The sequence below is a fragment of the Oreochromis aureus genome, linkage group 9, assembly GCF_013358895.1.
Source record: "Oreochromis aureus strain Israel breed Guangdong linkage group 9, ZZ_aureus, whole genome shotgun sequence".
Classification (NCBI taxonomy): Eukaryota; Metazoa; Chordata; class Actinopteri; order Cichliformes; family Cichlidae; genus Oreochromis; species Oreochromis aureus.
In genome coordinates this window covers 23,716,877-23,735,742 of record NC_052950.1, presented here as the reverse complement: position 1 = coordinate 23,735,742, position 18,866 = coordinate 23,716,877, and the positions used below count along the sequence as shown (strand labels likewise).

The 18,866-nt window shown below is 37.6% G+C and overlaps 1 protein-coding gene across 1 annotated transcript; it reads left to right on the top strand.

Annotated features, from left to right (window-relative positions):
- The first annotated feature begins 710 nt into the window (after nt 1-710).
- LOC116329632 (inositol monophosphatase 1-like) lies at nt 711-12,880 on the top strand. The gene is made up of 9 exons (XM_031751686.2): nt 711-795; nt 1,183-1,300; nt 3,539-3,672; nt 5,194-5,298; nt 5,546-5,591; nt 5,792-5,900; nt 6,087-6,195; nt 6,918-7,069; nt 12,102-12,880. Exons 2-9 carry the CDS (start codon nt 1,238-1,240, stop codon nt 12,218-12,220), a joined length of 837 nt encoding a protein of 278 aa, XP_031607546.2. The 5' UTR covers nt 711-795; nt 1,183-1,237; the 3' UTR covers nt 12,221-12,880.
- The last annotated feature ends 5,986 nt before the right edge of the window (nt 12,881-18,866 follow it).

Below are 18,866 nucleotides of genomic sequence, written 5' to 3'. Positions count from 1 at the left end.
TGAACATTCACATCACAGCTGACCTGGCCTGACCTAGCCTTACATTAATATTGCTTATACTATTTCCCTATTATGTGATATTATTTATTGTATGTTTGTGTATTGTAAATACTGTCTGTTTTAAGTTGAGAAGTAGTGCAAAGAATTTTGCTATGTGACTCCATAATGACAATAAAGCATTCTGAATCGGTTTACCTCCATTAAAAATAAATAAATAGAAAGTGAAGCTGGGTGTAAGAAATGTGATCTCACATCAATTTGGAGGGAAATGACACTATTTTTCGCTGTCATTTTGCATAGTGAGTTTTATTTCGCATGAAAGCAAAAGCACCTTGAACTGTGTTCTTCAGATTTAGCAAATAATCGTTATGCCTTGTTTGCAATGCTTCACTGAATTTATATTTTCTAAGCCGGCGAGGTCAGTCTGGGGAATTGTACTTATCTACAGTTATTATTTATTTCACTTTTTTGTCAGTTTGATAAGTTTTCTTTGTCTTCTGAATCTCAAATCCCAAATTTCAGCCATTATTGCTGCCTCTTCTGTTCAGGTTAGAAAGTTGGGTACTCGTAAAGACATTTTCCTTTCTCGAGGAGACCCACTGTTTCCTGTAACAACACGACTGAAGAAAACACATGACAGCCTTCTAGCCAATGACAGCGAAGATTGTTAAATCAAACGGCACAGATTGACCAATTAGGCTGAGAGTTCGGCTTAGCCCCACCTTTCAGTGGCGAAATGTCATTGCTGAGAAGTCATTCATCTTTAGAAGTCCGTTAAATTAGCTCCCGGAACTGGTATGCTACTATATCTTTTTTTAAAACACAAATTAAAGTAATGATATTGAATTGTAGCAAAGCCGTCAAGCTTATGTTTGTCATTAGGTATCATTAGCGTTACCAACCGCGTACATATCCCTCTCTCCCCCTTTAAAAGCTAGCATAGAGGGCTAATTTATGCTATTTGACAGATTTCATTGCTTCTTCAATTTAACACAGCTAGCTTTCCAGCACCTAACTCACGTCATATGTCGGTAATTGCAACGTAATTGCAACGTAATTTAACACAGCTAGCTTTCCAGCACCTAACTCACGTCATATGTCGGTAATTGCAACGTACCGTCATATGCCGGTATATAATTGCACTGCTATTGTAAATGACGAAAGTTGTGCTTCTTCCTACAGCTTTCTTCCGTCCGTATTTCCGTTCTGAATATCGCCTCATCTTCCCTTTATCAGTATGAGTGATCCGTGGCAGGAGTGCATGGATTATTGCATAGAGGTCACGAAACGGGCCGGAAAGGTAAGAGGGCCATGTTACCATTGCAGGACTATTTTTTTCCTTCCACCTATGAAAATGTATTTAAAAATATTTAAAAAAAAAAATAATCCATGCACACATTACTAAAACACACGTTTGTTGAGTCACACATTCTGTGGGATAACATGTAAACCTAGCTGTCAAAAATATTTGAAATGCAATAAAACTGTTGGAAACCCCCCTAAATGGGATTTTTATTTTGTTTCTTGTCCCAACTTATTGATTACCAAACTTCTACCCAAAAAATAAATTTAATATAAGTTACAAATTCAATTTCTTTTGTTTTGATTCTGCTGACACATTTATTATATTTCAAAAACACATTTTTAAGAACAGTGATTAAATTGCACTGCAAGTTGAGTCCCATTATGTATGTGAGACCTTGTCACCAAACCCTATTTAGCCTGGAAAAGTAAGAGACTAACAGTGTGTTGGCATAACAAAGAGGAAGGGACATGATTGAGTTGTGTGCTAACACAACTCTTTGACATATTTTGTATTTTTCCAGTCTCTTCTTACTAGATTGAGTGCGTCACTCTCACCAATGCAACCCTGTTACCCAGATTACCAAAACACAACAAATTCTCTTCACTTCCTTTATCTATGTAACTCCATTTATCCCTGACGTTTGCAGTGCAGTACATTTCACAGCTTGAATCTTTTTCTGAGAAAACTGATTTGCCAACATGTTACCATACATGTGAAACAAACATTACAAAGTTAAAATAAAAAACGTCAAATACTATTAAATATAATTTCTGTGGTCCTGAACCATTTAACTATGCAACTAAATATAAAGTGTTCCTTTGATGCCTAAGGTTGACATATCAGTTTTTTTTAATATTTATTTTCTGTTTTTCTTAAATACATAGTGCACCCTTTATTTAATAATATCATTATCTTACAGTTTTTGAAGCCTAAATTACCCTCAAATTGTAGAATGATTCAGGAGGTACAACTGAAGCTACACTTACTTCATTATGTTTGACAACAGTGTGTATGGAAATTCACTTTGAGTGCAAATAATAACCTCAGTAACATGTCTTTCTTTTTAAAGTGAGATGTGGCATTAAGGAGAAACTAGCACATAATCCAAAACAGCAAAAAAGCCAAATTACATGTTACACCCATGACTGTGCAGCCAGATATGTAATAAATCACTTCCTACACACTTTTTTGGCCTGGCAGATCAGAAGGTGTATACAGTGTCCACAGTTTTCAAGTGATCAGTGTCACCAATTCAGTATCTGGCCAAATGTGAAATGTGATCCCAATCTCCCCTGATGCTCCTGAGCGATGCCCTTGAATAATGGCCAATAATGACCACACACATTACACTCAAATAATTAGAGAAAATATGATGTTTTTGCAGTAAAGTTATCATTTCTCATCCGAAGTGTTATCATTTTATCCTCCTAGACATTTGTGTGAAATTGTATCATTATTTGTAAATTGTCGAGTTATGCCTAAAAATAGATTTGAAGAGGTCATGCTGACCTAGACTTTTGACCACCAGATCCTTATCTGTTCATTCTCGACTCTGTTTATGCCAAAATTGAAGAAACTATTCCTTAGAAATGGCTCTTTATGCCTCTGGCCACAGCTGCCCCTAGAGGTGGCATGGAAGAACTTATAACAGTATCATATAAAATGTACCACAATAACTTTTGACCTCAGATGCATAATGAACAGAGGTCAGCGGTGTGTATCGGTGATAGAGTTTGGCTCATAAATTATTCAGTGCTGGATTTGAAAAAAATAAAAATAAAAAAGAGTTGAATGCAGAGTATTGATGAGCTCAAATAAAATTGGTAGGTATTTGTTAAAAATGCAAATAAAATACAGAGGTAAATGTTTGTTTAAATCAAGCAAAGGTTGAAGAAGCAACTGTGTGGGTGCTTTTATCAAATCAATTTTACTGCTGCTTACCTAACTCGACATTTGAGCGTAATGTGTGTGTGGGTTGTTTTTATTTATTTTATTTTTTTAGTGGAATTCCAATGTAAACAGGCTTCCATCTGTGAAGAGTCACATTATCCAGACACTAGAAACAATAATTACAGCTCATAAATATATTTGGACTTTGTAGCCTAGACACCTTGTCATCTGTAGCACCAACATATGTTAACACCAACACGTGAAGCTAATTAAAGCAGCAGATGTAGTCAGTCATCCAAGAAATCTTTTTTTTTTTCCCTCTCACTGTTGTGTTTCTGCCAGATGATCTGTGAGGCGCTCCAAAAGGACATCGCCGTCATGCACAAGAGCTCAGCGGTTGACCTGGTGACCGAGACGGACCAGAAAGTGGAACAGCTCATTATATCTTCCATCAGGGAAAAGTACCCAACACACAGGTACTCTACTTCATTAGAAAACATGGACATGAGAGAGGGTATATGAGCTGATTGGTCAAAGAACATGGTGAGAAAAGTATGCATGATTTATTATGGTTTAACGATTTTCCATCTAGTAGGGGTGGGAGAAATTACCTCAAAAGTATATTATGATATTATAAGGAATTTTCCATTAATGATATTTGTGAGGAAAAAATTGCTGAATGTTTTATCAGTGATTGCAGCTTATGGCCAGCAGCATATATTAGTACAAAAGAACGAAGGACATGTTTCATCCTTTCTTTCCAATAAGCTGCTGTCACTGATTACAGACTACCTTATTCCAAGTGTGAGTCTAATGAAACAAGGTGCCAGCAGAAGCAATAGCATTAATGGTGACACAGCATTATATCAAACACATCCTCAGTAGTGTTTTCCCTGGAAAATTTAAGTAAAACGTATAAAATAACTGCTTACCATTTTAATTTAACAATAACAGAAGTGACTTAACCTTGTAAGTCTTCAGGAGCTGCTTGATATTGTCACATTTTATTTTCTATGTGGGAGTTTGTATCTTGGGCCTTATAGCTTTTTAACCAGGTGCTTAAAGCCCTGCTTTGCTACCACGTAACCACATCAATAATTTCCATCCACCATTTACTTTTCCTGTCATATGGGGTTTAACTAATGAGTGCTATAATAGTACTCCGTGAGGGCCTTTTTATTTGTGTGGTTTTTTTGCCTCTAGTGGTAAACACACTGATGTTCCCTCCTTTAGCAGGGACAATTTCTGGGCATGTTTTTATTTTTTTAAAGCCCTGTTTGTTTGAGGTTGTTGAAGTAGCTCCCTCTTTAGGTACTAAGTCGTTATAGGAGGCTGACATGCTGCTCTTGCTCTCAGACATGGCTAGGCTTATCTTGTTGTTATCCATGCTGGGGGACGTATGGTGTTTCTATCCTTGATTAAGCAATATGACATGTTTTTTTTCTTTAAAAAAAAAAATAAAAACACAAACAAACAAATGTATGCCAGTATTATTGTGAATATGGCACAGCCCTACCATCCAATCTTAACTGGAATGCGACCTCTATTTTTACGCTAGCAGTATTAAAATAGAAGTCACATTTGTTACATGTAGTTTCTTGTCATTTCCAACACCAGTCCCCTAACAGCATGATACCTGCAAATATTATGAAAAAAAGATATTTTTTGGTTGGTTTGTTTATTTTGCTTGGTTAAGACCTTATTCTACCAAGTCTTAAATTACTGCTACCAGCATATGAAATGTTTATACATGTAAAAATCTCCAAGGGAAAGTGAAACACAAGAACTCAGGGGAAAAAATTCCAGGGTTCCGTATTGTTGCTACAGCCTTGTGTCCAGCGTGGTGGAAATCTAATATCACATATTCTGGTTGGAAAGAAAACAGAGCAAGTGTCAAGTGCAGCGTTATTACTTTACAGCTGAGGTACCTGATAGACGATGCATAGAATTATCATACGCTTATTTTCACTTTTTCTCTTTTTTTTTCCACTTTGAAGCTTTATAGGCGAGGAGTCCGTAGCAGCAGGCGCCCCCAGCACCCTCTCTGACAATCCCACTTGGATTATCGACCCTATCGATGGGACCACCAACTTTGTTCACAGGTAGCACGGTCTGCGATTAAATGTTGTAAAAATCTCTGCGTTACAGCTCTAGCTCTGTTTTTATCTTTGTTGCTCTTCAACTATTTTTATCTTTTAATTAGATTCTTTCTTGGATTGTCCTCTCTGTCAGGGATAATTAGACAACCCAGATGAAACTGAACCGATAATGGAGAAGGATTCCTCTGAGCTTAAACCTAAAGGGAGTTCCATAATTGAATGCTTTATATTGTAACGTTCTCTTGTGCAGGTTCCCGTTTGTGTCTGTATCAATCGGTTTCACAGTGAAGAAAGAGGTACGCTTTATTGTATTCAAACCACTCGTGTGTTTAAACTGTGATGTTTTGATTATGTGAAACATTAACATGATTGCAGACCATTAACCCAGTTAATATCTAAAGATTAGTGCCATACATTTCTCCTTTTATAAAGCTGCTGTCTTTTAACCAGCCCCACATTAATCGGTGCTGTTTTCTGTGCTGCTGCTTGGTCTCAGATAGAGTTTGGGATTGTCTACAGCTGCATCGAGGACAAAATGTACACAGCACGTAAAGGAAAGGGAGCATTTTGCAATGGAGTCCCAATCAAGGTGTCTGGACAAGAAGGTGAATATTGAGAAGTTGCAATTATAAAGAAATCCACCAGATGGAGCTAAAATCCTTTCCCTTTACCAGCAACAGACTCCATTTCTGTGTTTCTCAGAGAGTGCAAACCTGCAGCTGTTTGTTTAATGAGTGAATAATGATATTTTATTTATTAGTATACTTGTTTTTTATTTGTTTCCTTCCAAGATATTAGTAAATCCTTGGTGCTGACAGAAATGGGCTTCAAGAAGGATGCAGAGCAATTTCAAACAATGATGGCCAACATCAGAAACATCCTCAGCATCCCTGTACATGGGTAAATATGCACTTCAATATGTGCAAGCTGTACATCCAGTGTTAGTTTAATAGTACACCAGACACCCCCTGAACAGCTGCTTATTCAGAAATACAGAACAGCTGGTGTATTTGTTTACAGTAAAACCAAATCATTGTAATTAAGAAGTGCATGAAATTGCTACCACAATCTGATCTTATGCAGGTGTTCTCTCTCACAATAACAACAGCTACAACAACAACAACAGCAGCAGCAGGGCAAAGTGAGAGCTTACTGTGGCAGCTGCTTCTTATTCCATTACTGCCCTTAAAGGTGGTGAAACATCCTGAAAATGACAGCGGTGTTTGTTTTGATACTTCTTTTATGGATGATTGTGGTCAGTGCTAACCTCGATGACCTATAAGTTTGTTTTCTGTGACTTTTTCACAATAAAAAGCCATCCAACAGAGAGAACCTCATATCATGCCTTGAAATCAAATGAAAAGGGGTTGAATGCCGCACGGGATGTCAGATTCTACCTCTAACATCAGATCTACTAGATAGAGGGGTAACTAGAATGTTACAAAACTGACTGGATTTTGCTGAAGTGCTATCTCCTACCATAAAAAAAGACACATTGCTTATCCTACAAAAATGAAAAAAAAAAACCATCAAGAATTATAACTGCAAATGCACAAAAAACATACTTAACTCTTAGCAGAGCATCTGGAAGTTGAAAGCAAACATCCCATTTCCATCCACAGAATCCGCTCCCCAGGCAGCGCAGCTGTCAACATGTGTCTGGTAGCGTGCGGATCGGCTGATGCTTACTACCACATGGGCATCCACTGCTGGGACATGGCTGGAGGGGCAGCAGTCGTCAGAGAAGCTGGAGGAGTCATCATGGACATTTCAGGTGAGTCACTGAGACAATGTGAGCTCCTCAAAAACAATACTGAACTTTCCAAAGGCTGCTGAGTCACTGGATGAAATGAAAAATGGAAGGATTGCTGTAGGAGTTTGCTGTACAGAACAAAGCAGCAAGAATGGGCTGCTGTTCTCCGAGTGCAAACACAACAGAAGTTATTGTTTATGAATAATTTATTGTCAATAGTTCTTGTTATTGGTTTTTATCCTTCTTGCTGCTTATAAATGCCCCGTGAAACACAGCAAGAGATGAGGAAAGGTTTGCTCCTGGCTTTGCACTTGATACAGAGAATTTTGATCTTAAATTAGGACGTAACTGCTACCCTGACATTTAGTGTGTTGAGGAAGCTGTAGTTTCTCTAGTTTCAGAACTGCAATGCTCCTAAGAGTAGGCACAGTCTTGATTTATGAAGCTGTTTATTTAAAAAGTGCAGTGACAGAAAGCATGTAGTTGGTGGAGCAAGTTTCTAAGTTACTTACTGTTCAGAGTCCCATTTATTTATATTTTGATTAGCTGAAGGTCTTTTCAAACGTGACCCTTTTACTGTAAAATCTGAAAATGAGTAAGGTGCTTGGATCTTGTATATACATCAATAACATCCTCACCATCTATTTTTATCTTGAGCTTATTAGTGTGTTATCTTTGTCACTAGCTTGCATCTTTGATTGGGTGGAGCAGTAAGTCAGATTACTGGCAAACATATAATATGTGTGTATTTGTGTTTAGACAGTAGTGTGTCATGAGTAATAATTGGGGAGGAAAAAAAACGATTATATATACCCGTGCCTGTGTGTGTGTGTGTATGTATATACATGTATATACACGTATATACACACTCACTCACTGAAAATCTTGTTAGCTACACCAACAGAAGTTGCTCATTAACGTAAATGCCTAATCAGTCAATTACATGGCATAAAACCAGTGCATTTAGACATGTAGACATGATAAAGACAACTTGCTGAAGTTCATTCTGAGCATCAGAATGGGGAAGAAAGGTGGTTTAAGTGACTTTGAATGTGGTCATTGGTGGCAGACAGGCTGATAAAGGATTTCAGAAATGGCTGATCTGCTGAGATTTTCATTTGCAACTATCTCTCGGGTTCCCAACTTGCCCCTGCGGGCAGTCTTTATTCTTCAAGTTCTGGTCCAGAGGCCTGGGAGCTTGAGGGTCCTGCACAGTATCTTTGCTGTTCTTAGGACTGCGCTCTTCTGGACAGAAATCTCAGATGTTATTCCTGGCATCTGATGGAGCCACTCACCCAATTTGTGTATATCTGCCCCGAGTGCTCCGATTGCTACAGATACCACTGTTGCTTCCATCCTCCTTCTCATGTTCCTTCTTCCTGATGTTGCTGTCACTTATTATAACTACATCTAACACTACAGCCATCTTCCTCTGCTTGTACAATACTACTATGTCTGGTTGGTTAGCCATCACCAGTTTGTCTGTCTTTATCTGGAAGTCCCTCAGATGGTCATTCTCAACCACCCCGGGGAGCTTGTCCTATTTTGACCTCAGGACTTCCAGGCCATCCTCTGTAAAGATGTTCCTGTATACTATGCTGGCCACTTGGTTATGCCATTCCATATAGGCTCTGCCTGTTACCATCTTACACCCTGTTGTTATGTGTCGAATTGTCTCATAGGGTCTTGATTGGTGTGGTAAACCCCAGGCTCTACTTAGTGATCTTAGTGCTTAGCGCTTGATCCTGTACTGCCGTTATTAGTACCTCTGTGCTGTCTTTCAATCCAGCTTTGTCCACTTATTGGTAGGATATCTCAATATCAGCCACTTCTTCTATTTGCTGGTGGTTTAATCCATGCAAATAGATGGCTCCTCTTCTTCCTCCTCTTCTTTCTTGGGTTTCTGCTGCTTGAGGTATTCACCAAGCATGTGATCAGTTGTGGCCTGATGTGTTCCTGATGTATTCATGGATTTTTGTTGTCTCATCCTGGATAATGGTTCTGACACTCACTAGTCCTTGGCTTCCTGCCTTTCACTTAGTGTCCCGTCTCAGGGTGCTGAATTTTGGGGTGGAGCCTTCTTGTCTTGATGGCTGTGGCTTAATGCATCAGCTGCTCTTGGGGCTTGCTACCCCAATCTGAGAGCGTGGGGATGATGATATCTCCCCCTTGACCTGATGTCCTGGCTCCTCCTTGCCATAGTATTTGTGCTATGGTTGTGATAGCAGGTGCTTCTTCCAGATGTTGGTACTCTGAGCTACTACTTGTTTCACTGTTAGTGTACATGCCTGGTGTTGAAGAATCAGTAGTTCTCACATCTTTTTTTTTTATGTAACCCCTTCTGCTGGGATTACTTGCATAGTAGCATTTCAACAGCTCCCTATTTTCATGCCTGGTCCATTTATGCCTTCTTGTTGCAGTAGCCCACTCCTCATCAGTGTGTCCTGGTTCCTCAACACCTGACGCGGATGTTATTATAACCCCTGACCTGTTGTAGAAGAAGAAGAGTAGTGTTACCACTAGTGCTGGGCGATATGGAAAAAATATTTATCACGATATGAATTATTTTATATCACGATAACGATATATATCACGATATACCACCTGACCTGTGGTCATCTGGAAAGTATGCAGTCTGTAAACAGCGAGTGGAGAGGGTGCAGTCTTTGTTTTGAGTTACCGTAAAGCATGTCGCAAATCCGGGTGCACGTAAAGCAGCACCATGTCGCAAAACCACAAGACAGAGTTTCTTTGTGAAAAATATCATTTTTTTTATACTTTTAACTTTATGCAAAACAAAATAGAGCCAGGCAGCACGGTGGCACGGTGGTTAGCACTGTTGCCGCACAGCAAGAAGGTCCTGAGTTCAATTCCACCATCAGGCCGGGGTCTTTCTGTGTGGAGTTTGCATGTTCTCCCCGGGTACTCCGGCTTCCTCCCACCATCCAAAGACATGCAGTTTGAGGGGATAGGTTAATTGGATAATCCAAATTGTCACTAGGTGTGAATGTGTGAGTGAATGTGAGCGCCGAATGGTTGTCTGTCCTGTGTGTGTTGGCCCCTGCGACAGACTGGCGACCTGTCCAGGGTGTACCCCGCCTCTTGCCCTATGACAGCTGGGATAGGCTCCAGCGCCCCCCGCGACCCTGGAAAGGATAAGCGGACGCGAATGGATGGATGGATGGAAAATAGAGCCAGAGCTTATCTTTACATTTTACATGCTGTAGTGCCATTTGTGGGAGCATTTCAAGTTGCTATACATCAATACAACCGTTATAGCCCAAAATTTAATAATATGTATGCATTAAGTCCATAGTAACTACATAAATTGTAAAAAGTGCAATAAACTACAAAAAAAAATTGAAAATCGTTATTGTTTTTTTTTTTTACATACATTTCTAGTTAGAGAAATTTAAGAGGCTTATCCTCAAAACTGTAAATACAAAAAGTTGCACAAAATAGTTTCCAACCACGAGAAATTTATTTTGAGTGTCTTCATAGTTTTATTTTTGAGATACACTAATTTTTATATACTACAGGAAAAATGAAAATAAATATTATAATGCAAATTTGCAAAAAAACAGCATGTGCATCAAAATAAACTATTTCCAACAGTGTAATTTGACTTCTAAGCATCCCAGAAACGGTACAGAAAAAGCATAAAGTCAAACATGACTTCTAAAAACACCAACATAGGCTTTGAAGGTAAAAAACTACATTTTGCGCGAAAATGACGTCACTTCCAGTTTCGGACAGGTAATGGCGGACATGCGATAGTTCGCGCTGACTTATATTCCAACGTAGGAAGTGTTATGAACAGCTGATCGGATCGGCAAAGCGTGTTTCTGGAATATTATGTTTTTGTTGCTGCAAGTCTGGAATATTATGTTTTGTTGCTGGAAGTGCTTTTTATGCAATTTTTGCAAAGCTATATGTGGAAGGAAACCGTGACCTAGGGCAAGCTAATGGAATAAGATGTAAGTACAACTCCTACGGTTTCATATGCAAAAATAATTATTGCGCTACCTTACGTGGTTACAGTTGTACAGGGATTTAAAAATAGTTAGGCAAAACGGAGTGTGCCTGCTCCGACCGGTTGTAAAGGGTTAATGATATATTTTATGTAATAATTTATCAAATTTAGGGTTAGAAACGATAGAAGACAAATGGCACACTTTTCTATCGTCCACACGATATATATCGTCATATCGCCCAGCACTAGTTACCACTACACTATTAATGATGACTTTATTGATTCTTTGGAATAAAAAGACACATTTTTTATATTAAAAAAGAATCCTCTTCATATTTTTTAAAATTAAAACAATATATATTTTTTAAAATTGTTTTTTGAAGTTCAAACTAGATAATTCTTCTAGGTGGTATACCATAGCATAGTGATCATTTGTCCACCCATCCATTTTCTTCTGCTCATCAGTTCAGGGTTGCACTGGGGCAACACTGAACTGGAGCTTATCCCAGGGTTGTGGTATTAAGAGAGGTGTGGTTAGACAGCTTCTGTTCAGGGCCAACACAGAGAGACGGACAGCAATTCAAGCCCACAGTCACATCTGCGACTAATTTAGAATCTTCAGTTAACCTAACCTGTAAGTCTTTGGACTGTGGGAGGAGACCAAAGTACCTGGAGGGAATCTATGAATGAACAGGAAGATGAAGCAAACTTCACACAGACACCTTCATCCAGAAATGGTTTCGAACCCAGGTCCTTTTGGCTGCAAGGCGCCAATGCAAACCACCGCATCAGTGTACTGTAGTCTTCATATCTTTTTGTCCTCCAAAAACCTCCAATTTCCATTTTTATTTTCATTTTAGAAGTTCATACAAGATAAGATAGTGGCCTTTTTTAACATTCATCTTCAATAACAGCACAGAAAAGCACCTTCAGGGCTATCAGCTGTTACTCCCACACACATTTTTAACATGCACTGCTTATGCATCGTCAGAAGCAAGTTGATAATTTAACCACGTATACTGTAACATTGAAAGAAAGAAAAGAATGCGATGTTCATTTTTACTTGTCTTTTTTTACCAGGTGGACCATTTGATTTGATGTCTCGCAGGCTGATTGTGGCCAGCAGCAGAATGATAGCAGAACGCATTGCAAAGGAGATAACAGAGTTTCACGTTGGCAGGGATGACACTGATGACTAGTTAACTGCTGCACTCCTCTCAGCCCGCTCACCTCATGTAAACACTCTCAACTATTTTGTACATAGAAGGTATGAAGCCTGTCTTTGCCTTAAAAATCACAACTGTAAACTTACCTCTGAAGAACATCTGAGAGAGTTTAAGTGTTCAGAGCTCACACTTTCAGCCTCTTTTCTGTTTTTTCTTTTGCATTTTCACATTTCAGGACTTAACTGTTCAGATACAGACTTTGTATTGTGTTGTAATTTAAACAGATGCGATGGAATGTATGCCCTTATATTAGTTTTTATTGTGTTGTTTTTAATCGCTTAACATTGTTCTTAGTATTTATTTATTTGTGAGAAAGAAGATAAAGAAATCTCATGGTTATTCTTCCTCAACACAGCACTGTTAAAGCAAATTTAAGAGTGGAGTATTAATTACTTTACTTATACATGAGTAACTATTACATTTTAGAGTCATCACTGGTTTGCACAATGTGTAATGCAAGTATATGTGTACCTACAACTGTACTGTATATCTGCTTTCTTTATCAAGCCAAAGGATAAAGGGTGCTTTTGGCTAAGGAGCAATCGACGGATGTTTTTCAAAATGTGTGCTTGTTTTATGCGCTTTTGTAAGAATGCAATAAAGACAGCAAGTAAAAGCAAATAATATCTGTTACTCAAGACTATTCTCATTTTTTTGCGGTGCATTGATAAAGTTATAGAACTGAAGCCCTGCAGACAGGCATCAGCATGCAAGCATGTCATAGCTGTAAACTGAGGAAGGACAATAAATGGCAACAGAACTAAAGTCCTTGTATGAATATTTTCTCCTGGGGGAGAAAAAATGCTGACAGTGCAAATTATGCATGGCACAATATGGAGGGAGGGCGGGATTCAGTGTCTCGACTTTGAAATATTTGAATAAACCACAAAAATTAACATGACAAAATCTGTATAAAGACACCTCACATGTTGCGTTGCCTCTTTCAGACACGTTTTAAAAATGCTATTCCACTTTGTAAAAAACTCACATTGCCAATATGTACCACAGTTGTTCTCTGTACGCATTGGTCGACTCCTAAATACCTGAGCGGCATCTTAACAGTGGCAAGAATCAGTGATTTGTTGCTTTGACCTCAAGAAAAGATAAATCTATAACTTCCTCTGAAATGCCTTTGAACAAGATCTGAGCGAGTGTTAAATACTAAGAGCTTCAATTTTAAACCATCATTCTGTTTTTGTGTGTGGAAATATTGGCATTCAAAGATACACATTTTCCTTTCCGCTGTAACAAATTTAACAGATGTGATGAAGGACTACTGTCTGCATTTTTTATGGTGGTGGTGTTTTTTGTTTTTGTATTTATGTGAATGATTAAGCTAGAAAAGAAGGAATTTGATAAATCACTGCAACACAGCACTGTTACAGAAACTTTGGAACAAGTGTTCAAGTTTTAACCAGTAGTGTGGTCTTTCCGTATAGACTGAATTAACATACATTTCTATGTAAATTTCCACCACACACCCATCCATTTTCCAACTCTTTATACATGTATATGTTTTTTTAAATGTAAATTAATGTGTTTTTGCAAGTGTATGATAAAGAGAGCAAGTCTCCAGTGAGTAGCAGTTCTCTGGGCTAGAATGCCTTGTTGATGCCAAAATCCAGAGAATAGCCAGACTGCTTTGAACAGATATGAAGGACACAATAACTCAAATAATTACTCATTACAACCAAAGTATACAGAAGAGCATCTCTGAATGTGTCGTACATTGAAACTTAAAGCAGAAGACCAGGATAGATGACTCTCCTTGCTGTGCGTCCCTTAGTGCTAACTGAGCATTGTTTAAACATCACAGGCTATTTGAGTACTGTTGTTGACCTCGTCCATCCCTTTATGACCAGTGTAACCATCTTCTGATGGCTGAAAGAAAATGAAAAAATGCAATATGTAACAGAGCTCAGATCATTTCAAATGGGTTTCTTGACATGTCAGTGAGTTCAGTGTACTCAAATGAACTCTTCAGCCGCCAGATCTTAATCCAGCATTGCACCTCTATGATGTGATGGGACAGGAGATTCCCATCATGGATTTGCAGCCAACAAATCTGCAGCAGCTGTGTGATGCTGTCATGTCAATGTGAACCAGAAAGGAATGTTTCCAGCACCTTGTTGAACCTGTGCCATGAACAATTTAAACACGTCTGGAGGCAAAACCAGTACTAGCAGAGTGTATCTTATAAAGTGTCTGGTAAATGCATGCACAGTTGTAACTGTGTACACCCCCCCCCCCCCCCCGCACACCCATTGGACAGGAATTTGAACATTTTCTCTAACATTTCATTTCATTTATTTATTTATTTCACACATGGTTCAACAGTGCCTCTCCTCCCACACACAAAACCCCCCTCCCATCAACATAACACTGCACCCATGGGTGAAAAGGAGCAGGAAGAAGAATAAATTCTTATTAGCACCTGCCCCTATCTGCAATCCAAATATTTTTACACGAGGGCGCCAATAACCCCAGAAAACCCTCTAACGTATCTTTATGTAACAATGCAAAACTAAACAACAAATCAATATAATCAGCAATATACAGCATTAAATGGCAATGAAAATGTTTTCTTCCACATTTAGTCCTAATTACTTTCATGTTCTTCATATTGAGTTATCCTTTTAAGTATGTAACACATTTTAAAACGGTGCATGTTTGTACAGCTCTTGAGATTATCTTCAAGAGAATTCCATATTCTTATACCTTTAACTGTTGGACACATTTGCCTTTGTGTGGTTCTAGCAAACTTATGCTTAAAGTCAAACTTCCTTCTACTGTCCCCACTTCCTGAACACAATGCAAACAAACTTTGTAACTTAAGAGGTAAATTATTATTTTTTGCCTTGCACAAGAATAATAATGTCTGTAATTTCACTAAGTCTTCAAATTTCAACAATTTCGATTTTATAAACAGATTATTTGTATGTTCTCTATATTTAACATTATGAACCATTCGTACCACTTTTCTTCTGTAACAAGTATAGAGGATGTATATAAGTCGCATATGTATTCCCCCACACCTCAGCACAATAACTGAGATAGGGAAAATTAGTGAGAAATATAAAATACGCATTGCCTTATAATCTAGTATATCTCTGACATTACCCAAAATATAAATATTTTTAACCATCTTTTTCTAACATATTCAATATGAGATTTCCATTTTAATTTATCATCCAATACTACCCCAAAAAACGGAGTTCAGTAACTCTCTCAATTGAACTCCATCAATGGACAGAATTACTTCATCCTCTTTTACCCGATTTCCAAAATCATAAATTTCGCTTTTGTCAAGTTCAAAGATAATTTGTTTACATCAAACCATTTTTTAGTTTTTCCATTTCAGAAACCATTAATTCAGCCAATTCTTTCAATTTATCCCAGCACAATAAAAATTTGTATCATCTGCAAACAAAACGAAATTTAACATTTTGGACACATCACAAATATCATTTATATATAAATTAAAAAGTTTTGGTCCCAAAACAGACCCTTGAGGAACCCCACATTCAATTTTCAGTCTTTCAGAGGAATTGCCTAAATAATGCACATACTGGGTCCTATTTTCTAGATAACTACTTAACCAGTTTAATGCAATTCCTCTCACCCCATAAGTATTAAGCTTAGAAATCAAAATAGAATGTTGCATCGTATCAAAAGCTTTTTTTAAGTCAATAAATACTCCTATTGTATATTTATTATTGTCTGTTGCACACGAAATATCGTCAATAGTAGTCATCAATGCTAATGCCGTTGATCTGTTTTTCCGAAAACCATATTGATTTTCACTTAGTAATTGATGTTTTTCAATAAAGCTATCAAGTCTTTCCACAAACAGTTTTTCAAGTACTTTAGAAAACTGTGACAGAAGTGACACTGGCCTATAATTATTAAAACTATGTTTATCTCCCTTTTTATACAGAGGTATCACTTTTGCCACTTTCATTCTGTCAGGAAATACGCCAGTATGGAATGAAAGATTGAAAATATAACAAAGAGGAGTAATTATACAGTCCAATGTCTTTTTAACTATAACCATATCTAAACCATCGCAATCAGTAGAGGTCTTATTTTTAGTCTTGTTTAAAATTGCTGCAATTTCTTTTTCAGTGATATCAGCTAAAAATATAGACTTAACTACTCTGCTTTCACCTTTCCAATCATCCTTTTGTTCTAACTTATCATGTTTTCTAATTAGATTTGCCAAATTAGGGCCAATATTTACAAAAAAGGAATTGAATTCATTTACCACTTCATTCATGTCCTTTATAATCTTATCTTACTTAGGAATCATTCTTATTGCCTAATATCTCTCTGAAAATATTCCAAATACCCTTTATATCATTTGTCTTTTCTTGAAATAATTTGTTATAGTATTCTTTCTTGGCCTTCCTCAATATTAATACTAGCCTATTTTTATAGACTTTATATTTCATTTCAGCGGTCTTTGTTCTGAGTTTTATATAATCGCTATACAGTTTGTTCTTCTTTTTGCACGCGTTTACTAGCCCCTTAGTTATCCATGGTTTAAAATTAGTTTTCTTCTTCTTAAACTTAAGCAGTACCAGTGGACAATGTTTTCCATACAAGGCCAAATAAGTATTTAAAAACGCGTCATATGCGACATTAACATCATTTACATAAACCTCCTTCCAATCCTCTTCTATGAGGTCATGTCTAAATTTATTTATTGCATCCTCATTTCTTATCCTTATACATCTGTCCAATTGCTCTTCCTCCTCCTCCTTACGATTTCTCATATTGTAATCTAAGGTAAAAAAAAAACAGGTAAATGATCACTTATATCATTTATGATGAGGCCACTTTTAATATTACTCCCTAATAAAAATATGATCAATTAATGTTGCTGATATATCCGTTATTCTACTCGGCTTTGAAATCAGAGGGTATAATCCATTTCCAAGTAGTAATTCTAAAAAGTCTGATGCCATGTGATTAGTCTCTTTTAGAAAATCAATATTATAATCCCCACACAAACAGAAAGTCTTATTTCCCTTAGCCCTACTTAATAAATCTTCCACTACATCTATAAATTTTTCTGTCAGTGTTCCAGGTTTTCTATATATACACGTAACAATTATATTACTTCTTCTTTCCATTTCTAGTTCTACTGTAACAGTCTCCATTAAGTCGTCAACAACCATAGACATATCTTTAAGTTGTTTACATTTCAGATCACAGTTAACAAAACATCTGCCTCAACCCTGCTGCCTCAAGGACAGATACAGGAAATGTCCTTCCTTTGTGTAGTAATTTTTTAACTCTCCGTTTTTCTTTTGGGATATTGTCATTATTTTATTGAGGTACATTGTTTTGTTATTGTTTGGCTGCTCTAACTTCTGATTATTAAAGCATATTTTCATCTTATGCAACTAATTTACTGTTTAACTGCTTAACGTCTTTATTGTAGAGCCAAAATGAAGTCACCGCATGTCTGTTTTCACAAGAATCCAACAGGAAGACAGAAAATTAAAGCACCATTGAAATCGACACAGGTGGTTAAAATGATTTTTAACCACCTCCTGCACCAGGTCCTGCAGATACTGGTGACAACACGCATGCAGATGCCTCAGTCATGAAGTGAGAAAGGGCAATAAATGGCAACAGAACTGAAGTCTGTATGACCATGATAATTATTGTTATAAGTATTCCTGTGACTGGTCTTTTTGTCATTCATTTGTATTTTATTTATTTATTTATCTACTTTCTAACATTCCCCCACAAGCCTGTCTCAATGTTTGCACCTGTTTGTCTTGTTTCCATAGATACTGTGTCTGTCCTAATGTGTCTTGCGCTATTGTTTTTCTCTTTTTGAAAATATTGGTTTAAGATAAAAAAAGAAGTTACATTTGAAAAATTCTTATTTAAAACTGCCGGCTGTGCGCGTTTACGGTTCCAGCACTAGATATGGAAGTTTACTGTCTGGACTTGCTTCCTCTGAAATGTCCTAATAAACCGCAAGAAGGAAAACGGCAGAATGTGTCAAGACACCTCCCATCGTGTGTTGCTTAATGCAGCATGACAGTTATGTGAAGTTACGCTATGTTACTGTGATAACACAAAAAGCTCCCATGCTTGCTCATACGTTATTATGTGCAGCTATTATTGCAAATAGAAAAAAACCCACTGTCTCTGTATCCATTGTCCGGAAAGGCTCCGAAACCCCTCTGTGGCATCCTAAAAGGGCTCTGAATCAGCGATGTGTTGCTTTGACCTAGAAAAATGATAAATCTATAAAATAAAAGCGTGAGCAAGAAAAATGTCTCTTGTGGCAAACAGGAAACCAAATAAACAGAAAACAGGCCTCTGACACTCTATAAAATACGGGAAAAAAACCACTTGCTGCTATCGTTGTGATTTAGTGGAGAGATAAAAGCATTCGCAGCCATTACTCCATGTAAAATTCTCCGCTGCATTTCCCCTGCCCTTTCAGCCAGTGCTGCAGAGACTGCACATGCAGAGTGGTGGACTGCCCCCTGGGCTGATGAGCTCTATAAAATAGTCCAGAGTTTTTCTCTCCACGGGCTGTTTTTTCAGCTGATGGCTAATAAATGGCTTTAAAACACTCTACTTGAGCAAACTC